This window comes from Schistocerca americana, chromosome 1 (genome assembly GCF_021461395.2).
Source record: "Schistocerca americana isolate TAMUIC-IGC-003095 chromosome 1, iqSchAmer2.1, whole genome shotgun sequence".
NCBI classification, from domain to species: domain Eukaryota; kingdom Metazoa; phylum Arthropoda; class Insecta; order Orthoptera; family Acrididae; genus Schistocerca; species Schistocerca americana.
Window position 1 is genome coordinate 831,979,362 of NC_060119.1, and position 13,980 is coordinate 831,993,341.

The window sequence follows — 13,980 nt, forward strand, 5'->3', positions numbered from 1 at the left end:
ATTTTGTCTCCTTGAGAAAATACACATCAGACAGTTTTAATTAAAGACATTTATTCTTTTTTGTGCATATTGTAGGCTTTTCTCTGTCCAGGTATTGTAAAATGGAAATACCTCTTTGCTTTAAGATATTTCATTTCTGTTGTGGGAGAAGGCTAGTAGGAAAAATACTAGGTTCCTGCGCAACCTTTGCTGTGTGTCATCAAAACAGTACAGACAGCAAAATAAAAATTAAGAAGACAAAAAGCACAAAATACCTTAATAGCAGAGAGCTCGATGAGAATAAATTGACTCAAGATGTTGGCAGGCAACAATACAGTCCCGTTCTGTACATACTCTGGATTTTGGAACTTCACACTTTACAAAATCAGACTAGCATTGCTGTCACTGAGCCACTCGATGCAGGTGGCAGCTGATTTATGCACAAGCACAAGGCAAGTGTTGATTTTGAGCAAGTCATTTGTGTAAAATAGGCTTTACCCGGATGTACACTCACAGAAGACCATTGTGGTGTAACTGTAAGCCTAGTAGGAGAGCAAAGCAGATTTGGTGGAAGTTATACCTTTTCCTTTCACCAACTCTATAGTTTATCACATTGAAATGTATAAGTTTTGTTTTGGCGTAAGCATAATTTTCTGTTGTACACTTTTTAGTTATTCTACTGTTGTCTAAACAACCCCTCTTTGCTGTTTAGAAATTCTACTGCTGAGCAAATAATTCATTCTAAACTGAGTTGTCTACCTTGTTGTTGGAATGATTGAACAAATAATTTGCCATATTACTTCCACGACAGTGGGTGCATTATTTCAGAGATACGAGACCTATCTGTTTTTGCTAGGTTTGCTAGACTGCTGTTTGTTAGTTATATGCATGAATATGAAATAAATTTACTTAATGTTCATAATTTGTTTTAATTCATATCTAGTTATAAAATAAATCTAAAATTTTCATCCCATAAAACTTTAAGTTTATTATTTCAGGATATCGAGCGAAGATATGAGAATAAAGCTGGTGGTTTTGTGACAGGAGTAGACATTTTTGATGAAGATGAAAGGAAGAAACTTGATGTTCGAGCCAAGAGATTTGGACTCAGTCCTTCTGAGAGCAAAGCCCTCACAGAGCAACAGTTGAAAGATCTGTATGCAAGGTTGTAATCTCATGTAAGATGATCGTGTCAGTCCATTTTACCCGATGTTAATGTTTGCTTATGATTCATTGACTTTTCTCAACAGTTTGGGAGTGAAACCTGCTGAGAATGTTGAAAAATATTATCGACTCAATGCCATACACATGCGAGGTACAGAGAATATGAGTACTCAAGACATTTTTAGCTACTTCAGGGATTATGGACCTGCATCTGTTGAGTGGATAAACGACTGCTCGTGTAAGGTTTGCCATTATTCACAATTCCTGAAATTCTTAGAAACTGATGAGTTGTAAGTCTTGTAGTGTACCTTATTTTGTTCTCTTTCTCATGTTTCTTCTTTTTTTAACTATTTTTATTTGAAACATCATTCATATTCCATGTTCTGTTTTATGTCTCCACTACATATGTCCATCAGTCATTTTGTTTATGACACAGATGTTTTTATATTTTGGTTCTGAAGATATTTTGAAAGATGAATTATTATGCGATGTGATTAAATAGTAGCGGGAATTTTTTCTCCTTATTAAAGAATCTTTATTTATTCATCACCATCAACTTCATCCCCTGGAAAGAAATTCCCCTCAGATATAATACAAATCTGCCAGTGCTTTTTCCAATCCTGGAAGTACTCCTGGAATTCACTTTTCATTATGTTGTTCAACTCCCTCAGCAGTTCCATTTTTATCTTGTCAATGGTGGCAAAACAATATCCTTTCATGGTTCACTCCATGGAAAGAAGTCGCAGGGGGCCATGACCAACAAATATGGCAGGTGAGACAACATTACGGTTTGTTTTTGCCTAAAAATCGTGAACAAGCATTGAGGTGTGAGCAGTAGTATTATCGTGATACAATTTCGAAGAATTGTTTTCTTCAAATTGCTTCATGCAAACGGCGCATAACTTTCAGGTAGTGTTCCTTATTGGCCATATGACCATAAGGCAGGAACTCGTGTTGCATTATCCCATTGTAATTAAAAAAAAAGAAAAAAGAAAGAAAAAGAAAGAAAAAGAACACGTGATCAAGCTTGTTGAAATTTTTTCAGTTTGGACTCATCAGGCAGTGCCCAGTGGGAAGATTGGGCCTTCGTTATAACATCATACCCATACACCTAATTTTTTTAACTTGTTATAATCTCCTTTAGAAGTTCTTGTTCCTTGTTGATTTCCTTTACCAGTTCATGAGCGATGTCTGTGTAACATTGCTTTTGCTTGAAATTCAAGAATTTCAGAACAAATTGTGCTGCTACGTTTCATGTCCATAACGGCCGAAAAAATTCCTTGGCACGAACCAAAGGATATGGTGCTGCACGTTATTCCATTTTTCAAGCAGAATTTAATTAAAATTCTTCAAACCATCTTTTTCAAAATTAAAAATTTGCTGAGTACTCAGAAACATGTATAACCTTTTCAACTGTCAACAATAATCTTAAACATTCGAAACAGCTGAAAATTCAAATGTACCTCAGGAACATGTATACCGAGAAGATAAAAACATTGATAGATGGGTATATAAATCCCATAAAATTTAAGATTTCCCATTACTTTTTGATCACACACTGTATGAGTAGCACTTCAGACTCAAGTCTTTTACAAAGCACCAGCCCCCCCCTCCCCCTCCCCTCCCAGTGCCGAGCCAACTTTTGAGAGAGGAGGGATCAGAGAAAGAAGTCTGACTCAGCATATGAGGTGAATGAGAAAAGTAATGAGACTGATAACATTGTGAACAATCTGACAGTGTTGTGTTGTTCTGTTAATGTGGACCATTGTGTTCATCCCTTACAGATGCTCAGTCTGAGTTTCAGCTCCATACAGCCATAAAATGATTTTTGTGGGTGCCAGCAATGAAGTCATGTTTTTGCTGTATGTTACAAAAATGGAACAGCAGAATTTAGAGCGATGTTATGCAATCAGGTCTTGCGTTAAACTTGGGGAATTTGAGAGTTTGATCTTTGAAAAGTTGAAACAGGCCTATGGGGAACACTCTTAATCAAGAGCACAAATTTTTTGCTGACACAGATCATTTCTGGAACACTGAGAACACGTTCAAGATGAACCTTGTTCAGAGAGACTTTTAACTTCAAAAACCAATGAAACATTGAATGTATGTGTGCTCATGTGAGATCAGATTGACATTTAAGAAGAGGATGATGAGTGACCTGTTAAACAATTTCACTGTACATCAAGTTTTGTTCTTGGTTTTGTGCATGCAAAAGGTTTGTGCCAAAAAAAAACCTCGCAATTGAGCAAGACAATCGAAGAAACGTATGTGTTTATCTTCTTTAGAGGACTGCCAATGACCATGAGTGGTTCAATCGCGAACAGCAGGAATCCTGGATTTTTGAGTGCAAGATTTTTTTTATCTATTCACTTACATTAAAGTGTTTTATAAAGATGTCCTTGTAAGGCCCAGGAAAAGGATGAATTGAATGAGACTGCACATTGCAGACAAATGGGTGCCACATCATGACAACACCTCATGTCACATGGCCACTTCCATCATGGAATATTTGACCTCACAAGGTGTTTCTGTTGTTCCATAGCCCCCCTGTTCACCTCATCTGAGTCATTGTGACTTTTTCTTATCCTCAAATTGAAAAATGTCTTAAAAGGACGTCATTTTGTTACTCAGGAGAACATAAAAAAAATTGACACCATGTTAGAGGCCCTACCACTTGAAGCCTTTCAGTGCTGCTACCAAGTCTGGGAACAACGATTCTGATGGTATGTAGTCGTCAAAGGGAACTACTTTAAAGTGGAAATATTGTTGTTTGAAAAAAATAAAATCTTTGATAGATAAAAAATCAATCTATCTACTTTTCTCACACATTTCATGAGTGGTCCGTTCAAACAGAAGCCCTAAACAGTCATGTGCATGTGCAGTGGGAAAACGATATTCATGCAGTGAAACTGTGTCCAGTAGTTCCTGACTCGATGTATGCTATGTGAGCCATCACTCCAAACTGGTCATGGACTGTTGGTAACTGTCACAACTCTGTCGCAACTAATGTATGGGTTTTCTGTAGATTTATTGATGTACAAAAATGAGTGCACTCCAGACTGTGTTTTAAATTCATGTTTAGTTTCAAGTAATGAACATGTCTGTGGAATTTATGCAGATTGGTGTAAATGGAGACTTATTGTGAGTGGTATGTGGTTTTCTTTGAATGTGCTCCAAAAAATGTTTATAAAATAAGATCATAGTGTTTAACATCTCTGCACCTGAAGAAATGTTAGTAGAGATGACGTGATCATGACCTGAAATTTATTTTTGCTCATTTCTCTCAGCATTTTTTCAAGCTGTTCAAAGCATGTAGCAAACAAAGAAATAATCCATGATCATGACTAGTCATTCTGCTCTCTATACCAAGGTACGTGTGAATTCTGCATGACAGTAAATTATAATTAAAGGCATGTGGGAGACACGATATGCTGAAAATTGCTAACGTAGTGACACATTGGCCATTTGATGCATACTCAAACAAGCGAACTGCCTTAAGAAAAGTTCCCAATTTTCTGAAATTGTAGTGTAGAATCCAAGTTTTCAACCTTGAGACCCCAGTGGTAGTTGGGGGGGGGGACCTCAAAATTATTATTATTTTTATTTTTTTTTCTGTTTTTGTCTTTAACATTTTTACCTTGGATGCTTCAGCCAAATGCACATGGACCTTTTATTGTAGCACATTAAATTTCCAACAATTTATGCCAGGTAAACTTCTTGTCACCAAGGTGCAGAGCTTAAAAGGAATAGCAAATTTCTGAAATTATCAAAAAATGGAGACTTTAACATTGTATCTTGTATTACAAAACATTGTTAAATAGATAATAGTGCGTACCTCTAATGGTCAACTTTTGTTAATCCCAAGAAGCCCTCCCCTATCAGAGGAATATTAATTTCTGCTTGGGCTTATGAGGTGGCGCCATGTGCCTATTTTGGAGAGAAATACATCTCTCCTTTTAAAATATATGATCAATTGTTCCTTAATTAATGTAATTTAGCATGAAACAAAAAAAAAAATCAGATATCAGCTGCATATGGGCATTCCATTAAATGCAATGTAAACATGTGAAAATTTGTGCCAGTCTGGGACATGAACCTGGATGCTTGGCTTCTCTAGAACGGTCACCTTAATTGCCTCGGCCATCTGAGCATGCCTCCTGTCCATCCCAAATCTCCGCATGCGACACATTATAGATGTAGTGATTCATTTAATGCAAGGCTTAACACCTGCCCGGTTTTGAGCGCGAGCACTCGCGTCTGCTCGGGCACGTGCTCGTGAGCAGGTACAAGGTCGCGGAGTAGGGAGGGATAGGAGGGAGGGGAAATGCGCACGCATGTTTGAATAGGGCCGCAGCGTGCCTATTGAATTCGCACCGACTGTGTAACATTTAAAGTACTACGATCAGCTCTAACAGTCACTTCGCTGGTTAAGAATCATGTCAAGTCGCCATTGTATAACCCCAACAATGCTTTCGCTGTTCAACCCCCATTGGGAGGAATTGTATCTGTTTACAGGAAAAGATGGTGCTGCAAAATGTTTAGTATGTCACAAAATTCTGAATTCTTTTAGGAAATTTAATTTGCAGCGACAGTATATATCGTAACACGCGAAAGACTATGGAAGTGGAAAATGTGATGGACCAGATCATGCACAGGAAGTTATTAAACTTAAAAGGAAGCTATCCGAAGAAGATCTGGATGACGAAAAAAAATCAACTGAGGCAGCGCTCAGAGTGAATTACAAAATTGCTTTGCTTCTAGCAAAATCCCTGCGCCCCTTCACTGATGGCGATTTAATAAAAGAATGTTTGATAGTTGCAGCGGAACATTTGTGTCCATCTCAAGTTGAACAGTTTCGGATTGTGCCATTATCTAACATGACCATTATGCGTCGCATACAGGACATGGCAGACGATGTCCAGAGCCAGCTTGCAAATATCTGTAAAGATTTTATGGCATATTCTCTAGCTCTGGATGAAAGTGTTGATATCACTGGAACAGCTCAGCTTTCCATATTTATTAGAGGTGTTAATAGAGATCTTCAGGTGAGGGTGGAGCTCCTTGATGTGGTAGCCATGAAGAACACTACAACCGGAGGTGATATTTTAAGTAGTGTTGAAGAAAGTGTTGAAAATATAGGACTGTCGTGGGATTCTTTAGTTTCAGTGTCTACAGACGGTGCACCAGCGATGACAGGGAAAAGCTCAGGTTTCCTTGCGCTGTTGAAGGAGAAAATCCAAAAACTGACTGTGCCGAATGAAATACGGGGCGTTCACTGTGTGATCCACCAGGAAAACTTATGTGCAAAGAGTATCACTCTAAAAAATGTGATGAGTGTTGTTGTTCGTACAACCAATTATATAAGGAAGCATGGGCTACAACACAGGCAATTAAAAGCTTTCTTGAGGATGTAGAAAGCCAGTATGGTAGCCTGCCTTATTACAGCGAGGTCCGCTGGCTTAGTCATGGCGAACTATTAAATCGATTTTTTTGCCTATTAGATGAGATAAATATGTTCATGGAAATAAGTAACATGTGTGTTCCTGAATTGAAAGAGCCTTCATGGAAATGTGATCTCGCGTTCTTAGCAGATTTAACTAGCCATCTGAATGCTTTGAACATTTCACTACAAGGTAAAGATCTGCTAATTACTCATTTCATAGATCGAATACGAGCTTTTAAAATGAAATTGACACTTTGGGTGACTCAGCTGGAAACAGGAAATCTAGCTCATTCTCCTAAATTATCATCCATGCAAGATGTTCACAAAGACTATGAACGTTATTCACATAGTTTAGTGCCCTTAAGGAAGAATTTGATCGACGCTTTCAAGATCTGACAGCACTAGACAGTGATTTTGATCTGTTCTCCTCTCCATATTCAGCGAATATTGAAGAGATTCGTCCTGAGCTGCAACTAGAAATTATTGACCTGCAGTGTGACAGAGAATACAGAGACAAATTTCAGAACAAGAAAAACATTTTGGAATTCTACAGACACTTCCCTCAGGATAGATTTCCTCGTTTGCACAAACTGGCGGCTAGAATAATATCAATGTTCGGTTCCACGTATGTTTGTGAACAACTGTTCTCTGCAATGAAATGTAACAAGACGCGCCTGAGAAACGCATTGTCTGATTGAAATTTAAACTGCACGCTGCGCCTACAATGCACAAGAACAATTACTCCGAACATAGACGCAATTTTAAAGGGCAAAAAGTACAATAACTGAGAATCCAACACTTCAGTGACACCTTTTATTGTGTAACTGTTCACAAATTAATGCGAATGTAGAGGCATACACTAAGCTAATAAAATTATGTGGCACGTGTACATTCTCCTTTATTTGTTTCATTTGTCGCAGTAGTCATTCGTGAGTGATATCCCTGCAGGTGGCCGCGGATTTACATTGACTGGCGGCAGCTGTTGTGTGCCCCACGTGACTCTTCCCAGTCTTCACGCTGGTCTGGTAGTGGGGGTAGGGGGTAGCGTGCTCGCGCTGCTCCGTGCTCGCGCCTTGGTGCTCACAGCTTGCTCCGCGAGCACGTATGTTGTGAAGCCCTGATTTAATGCAATGCCCATATTTTCCTGAGATCTGAAACTTTCTCTTTCATTCTACATATGCAGCTGCTGAATTATACAAATGGTGTTTGTTCTTTCAAATATGTGCCTTGGTGCAACATTGGCTCAGTCTTGGGTAAAGCAGGTGGTGGGCTTTGGTTTATTAGTAGAATACTGGGCAAGTGCAATCAGTCTATGTAGGAGATTGCTTACAAATAACTCATGTGACCAGTTCTAGAATATTGTTCAAGTGTGTGGGACTCATACCAGATAAGACTAACAGGAGACATTGATTGTATACAGACAAAGGCAACATGAATGGTCACAGTTTTGCTTCATCCCTGGGAGAGTGAACTTGAAGCCCCATAAAGGTAGACATTAACTACCCCTAGAAAGTCTATTTAAAAAGTTTCAAGAACTGGCTTTAAATGATTATTTTAGGAATATGCTACAACCCCCTACAAATTACTCACATAGGGATTGTGAGGATAAGATTAGAACAGTTACTGCACACACACACACACACACACACACACACACACACACACACACAGAGAGAGAGAGAGAGAGAGAGAGAGAGAGAGAGAGGGGGGGGGGGGGGGCATTCAGTCAGTTATTCTTCCCGCACTCCGTATGTGAGTGAAACAGGATGAAACCTTAATAACTGATACAATCACATGTACCCTCTGCCATGTAGCTCACTGTGGTATGCAGAGTACAGATGCAGAATTGGATGTTGATGTAATATCATTTAATTATTGGTGGATGAGGCTCAGAAATTACAACAGCTTAAGATACTACTAATGGTTTATTATTTCCTTGTTGTTGTTGTTGTTGTTGTTGTTGTGGTCTTCAGTCCTGAGACTGATTTGATGCAGCTCTCCATGCTACCCTATCCTGTGCAAGCTTCTTCATCTCCCAGTACTTACTGCAACCTACATCCTTCTGAATCTGCTTAGTGTATTCATCTCTTGGTCTCCCTCTACAATTTTTACCCTCCACACTGCCCTCCAATGCTAAATTTGTGATCCCTTGATGCCTCATAACATGTCCTACTAACCTGTCCCTTCTTTTTGTCAAGTTGTGCCACAAACTCCTCTTCTCCCCAATTCTATTCAATACTTCATCATTAGTTATATGATCTACCCATCTGATCTTCAGCATTCTTCTGTAGCACCACATTTTGAAAGCTTCTATTCTCTTCTTGTCCAAACTATTTATCGTCAATGTTTCACTTCCATACATGGCTACACTCCATACAAATACTTTCAAAAATGACTTCCTGACACTTAAATCTATACTCGATGTTAAAAAATTTCTCTTCTTCAGAAACGCTTTCCTCGCTATTGCCAGTCTACATTTTTATATCCTCTCTATTTCAACCGTCATCAGTTATTTTGCTCCCCAAATAGCAAAACTCCTTTACTACTTTAAGTGTGTCATTTCCTAATCTAATTCCTTCAGCACCACCGGACATAACTCAACTACATTCCATTATCCTCGTTTTGCTTTTGTTGATGTTCATCTTATATCCTCCTTTCAAGACACTATCCAATCTGTTAAACTGCTCTTCCAAGTCCTTTGCTGTCTCTGACAGAATTACAATGTCATCGGCGAACCTCAAAGTTTTTATTTCTTCTCCATGGATTTTAATACCTACTCCGAATTTTTCTTTTGTTTCCTTCACTGCTTGCTCAATATACAGATTGAATAACATCGGGGAGAGACTACAACACTGTCTCACTCCATTCCCAACCACTGCTTTCCTTTCATGTCCCTCAACTCTTATAACTGCCATCTGGTTTCTGTACAAATTGTAAATAGCCTTTCGTTCCCTGTATTTTACCCTGCCACCTTTGGAATTTGAAAGAGAGTATTCCAGTCAACATTGTCAAAAGCTTTTTCTAAGTCTACAAATGCTAGAAACGTAGGTTTGCCCTTCCTTAATATAGCTTCTAAGATAAGTCATAGGGTCAGTATTGCCTCACGTGTTCCAACATTTCTACGGAATCCAAACTGATCTTCCCCGAGGTCGGCTTCTACCAGTTTTTCCATTCATCTGTAACGAATTCGTGTTAGTATTTTGCTGCTGTGACTTATTAAACTGATAGTTCGGTAATTTTCGCGTCTGTCAACACCTGCTTTCTTTGGGATTGGAATTATTATATTCTTCTTGAAGTCTGAGGGTATTTCGCCTGTCTCATACATCTTGCTCACCAGATGGTAGAGTTTTGTTAGGACTGGCTCTTCCAAAACCGTCAGTAGTTCTAATGGAATGTTGTCTGTTCCTGGGGCCTTGTTTTGACTCAGGTCTTTCAGTGCTCTGTCAAACTCTTCACGCAGTATCGCATCTCCCATTTCATCTTCATCTACATCCTGTTCCATTTCTATAATATTGTCCTCAAGTACATCGCCCTTGTATAGACCCTCTATATGCTCCTTCCACCTTTCTGCTTTCCCTTCTTTGCTTAGAACTGGATTTCCATCTGAGCTCTTGATATTCGTACAAGTGGTTCTCTTTTCTCCAAAGGTCTCTTTAATTTTCCTGTAGGCAGTATCTATCTTACCCCTAGTGAGATAAGCCTCTACATCCTTACATTTGTCCTCTAGCCATCCGTGCTTAGCCATTTTGCACTTCCTGTCGATCTCATTTTTGAGACGTTTGTATTCCTTTTTGCCCGCTTCATGTACTGCATTTTTATATTTTCTCCTTTCATCAATTAAATTCAATATTTCTTCTGTTACCCAAGGATTTCTACTAGCCCTTGTCTTTTTACCTACTTGATCGTCTGCTGCCTTCACTACTTCATCCCTCAGAGCTACCCATTCTTCTTCTACTGTACTTCTTTCCCCCATTCCTGTCAATTGTTCCCTTATGCTCTCCCTGAAACTCTGTACAACCTCTAGTTTTGTCAGTTTATCCGGGTCCCATCTCCTTAAATTCCCACCTTTTTGCAGTTTCTTCAGTTTTAATCTACAGTTCATAACCAATAGATTGTGGTCCGTGTCCACATCTGCCCCTGGAAATGTCTTACAATTTAAAACCTGGTTCCTAAATCGCTGTCTTACCATTATATAATCTATCTGATACCTTGTAGTATCTCCAGGATTCTTCCATGTATACAACCTTCTTTCATGATTCTTGAAACAAGTGTTAGCTACGATTAAGTTATGCTCTGTGCAAAACTCTACCAGACGGCTTCCTCTTTCATTTTTTACCCCCAATCCATAATCACCTACTATGTTTCCTTGTCTCCCTTTTCGTACTCTCAAATTCCAGTCATCCATGATTATTAAATTTTCGTCTCCCTTCACTACCTGAATAATTTCTTTTATCTCATCATACATTTCATCAATTTCTTGATCATCTGCAGAGCTAGTTGACATATAAACTTGTACTACTGTAGTAGGCGTGGGCTTCATGTCTATCTTGGCCACAATAATGCGCTCACTATGCTGTTCGTAGTAGCTTACCTGCACTCCTATTTTTTATTCATTATTAAACCTACTCCTGCATTACCCCTATTTGATTTTGTATTTATAATCCTGTAATCACCTGACCAAAAGTCTTGTTCCTCCTGCCACCAAACTTCACTAATTCCCACTATATCTAGCTTTAACCTATCCATTTCCCTTTTTAAATTTTCTAACCTACCTCCCTGATTAAGGGATCTGACATTCCACGCTCCGATCCATAGATCGCGTTTTCTTTTTCCTGATAATGATGTCCTCTTGAGTAGTCCCCGCCCGGAGATCCCAGTGGGGTACTATTTTACCTCCGGAATATTTTACCCAAGAGGATGCCATCATCGTTTAACCATACAGTAAAGCTGCATGCCCTTGGGAAAAATTACGGCTATAGTTTCCCCTTGCTTTCAGCCGTTTGCAGTACCAGCACAGCAAGGCCGTTTTGGTTAGTGTTACAAGGCCAGATTAGTCAATCATCCAGACTTTTGCCCCTGCAACTGCTGAAAAGGCTGCTGCCCTTCTTCAGGAATCACACGATTGTCTGGCATCTTAACAGATACCCTCCGTTGTGGTTGCACGTACGGTACAGCCATCTGTCTCGCTGAGGCATGCAAGCCTCCCCACCAACGGCAAGGTCCATGGTTAATGGGGGGGATTATTTCCTTAATGAACAGCAATTATGGAATCAGAGTAATGAAATCATGTCACAAGATTTTAACACCTTGAATTCAGAAATGATTCAATCCTGAACGATATTCTTTACCCTCACAGTAATGCTGAGTATTCTTTATGCACGTAACCGAACATTCATTGTGGCACTAAATGAGGGACGGCTCTTAATCACTTTCTGCTAATGCTTCTGCGAAAACCAATCGTGGCAGTTCTGAAAGACAACTCTTACTACTGCATTGCATTCCCTTTACCAACATCATAATATCTGATTGTTGTGATCAGACGGGTTCAGCTATACATTGTCACGCCTCACATAGGCTGTACGGTATTTATTTTATGTTGATTGAAGAGCAGCGACTGTGGCCTCACAAACACAGAACTCATGAATTTTTGATTGTAGATTCCATGTACATATGAAAAATCCAAGAAAAGAAACCAAAAACAAACCCCAACCAAAACACTCAAGTTGTCCGAGAAAGATTACAAGTAGCAATTGATCTTTAGATCAATCAGTCGTTAACATCATGGCATGCCTATAACTGGGTGTATGCATTGTGTATTTAACATAAATTTAACTTGTAAAGGAATATAATGTCAAGAAAAATACACAGTTATGAAATCAACATGTAAGTAGATAATACACATAAATATAAAACTTGTCAGTTGAAGACAAGCACAGATGAAAAAGAAAAGGAACTTAATTTGACTTTGAAGCAGTGGCCTCAATGAAATAGTCAAACAGAAAAGCACTTGTAAAGATACTTATTAGTGAATTAAGGCCACTTCCACGTAAGCAGTACCTTTTCTGCCATTAAGAAGCATGAAAGCAACTTCTAATCTCTAAAGGTCCTTCAGGTTGACTGGCTTATGAGTCATATACTATGTTTTGTCAGAATGAGTGTAAGCTTGTGACATAACAATTGAGTTGTGAATATTTACCCTGATAAATGGTTTTTTATAAGATTAATTATGTGAAATAAAATTATCAAAAGATATAGAAAAATACTATGCAGCAACATACCAATCATAATAAACAAGATAAACAAAGATGTCACCCAACAAGATTATTAAATTATCACATTATATGATAGATAAAGTTATTTCAGCAGAGAAAGAAGGTCCTTTCACACAAAATCACCCTGTGGCCTTTGCCCTTATACACAGATGTTAGTGAAAATTTGATGTAAGATTGTACATAATGAAAGAGGGTTAAAATAATTTTTTCCAGAAAATCTGCCCAAAACTATGTTAAGGAGATAAATTTTGGAATATGGGGTCATTTTCACCAATTGGCAGTGAGAGACAAGATGGCTTATGAGTTTGTTACCACTACAGCTTTTTTTATTTGTGAACTAATGTTATTTAAATTTGTGTCATTGGAAAGATAAAAGAATGAACTATAACATAAAATGATTAAAGTGCTGTAATTGTGCATAGAAATAGCTACAAATCTGCAATGAATGTAGTTTCTAAAGGACTTTTTTACCAAATTACAGAAATTTTTTCATCAAAAACTACTCATTTCACAATCTTTATTTCTGTTTCACTTAATGACTATTGTCATACTTTTCAACATAAAGAATCAGAAGGATGTTTTTTCTTTCTTGCTAAATCTCATAATTTTTCAGTGAAGCTGTGATGACTATTGCTTCAAACTGCTAGACAACAATGGTGCCTTGGGAGAGCCAGCCCTGACAAAACTCTTACCATATGGTGAGCAGGATGCATAATATAGGTGAAATACTTTCAGATTTCAAGAAGAATAGAATAATTCCAATCCCAAAGAAAGCAGGCATTGACAGGTGTGAGAATTACCAAACTATCAGGCTGACCTCGGGAAGATAAGTTTGGATTCCGTACAAATGTTGGAACACATGAGACAATACTGAACCTACGACTTATCTTGGAAGATAGATTGAGGAAAGGCAAACCTATGTTTCTAGCATTTGTAGGATTAGAGAAGGCTTTTGACAGTGTTGACTGGAATGCTGTCTTTCAAATTCTGAAGGTGGCAGGGGTCAAATACAGGGAGCGAAAGGCTATTTACAATTTGTACAGAAAGCAGATGGTAGTTACAAGAGTCGAGGGGCATGAAAGGAAAGCAGTGGTTGGGAAGGGAGTGAGACAGGGTTGTAGC

At 38.5% G+C, this 13,980-nt stretch overlaps 1 protein-coding gene across 1 annotated transcript in view; it reads left to right on the plus strand.

The window, feature by feature from the left end:
- LOC124613094 (nuclear cap-binding protein subunit 3-like) overlaps window positions 1–13,980 on the plus strand; it is a 97,244-nt gene that overhangs the window by 18,469 nt on the left and 64,795 nt on the right. Inside the window, exons 2-3 of the mRNA XM_047141690.1 lie at window positions 978–1,144; window positions 1,230–1,381. Coding sequence (XP_046997646.1) covers window positions 978–1,144; window positions 1,230–1,381 — 319 coding nt within the window. The remainder of the gene's footprint in view (window positions 1–977; window positions 1,145–1,229; window positions 1,382–13,980) is intronic.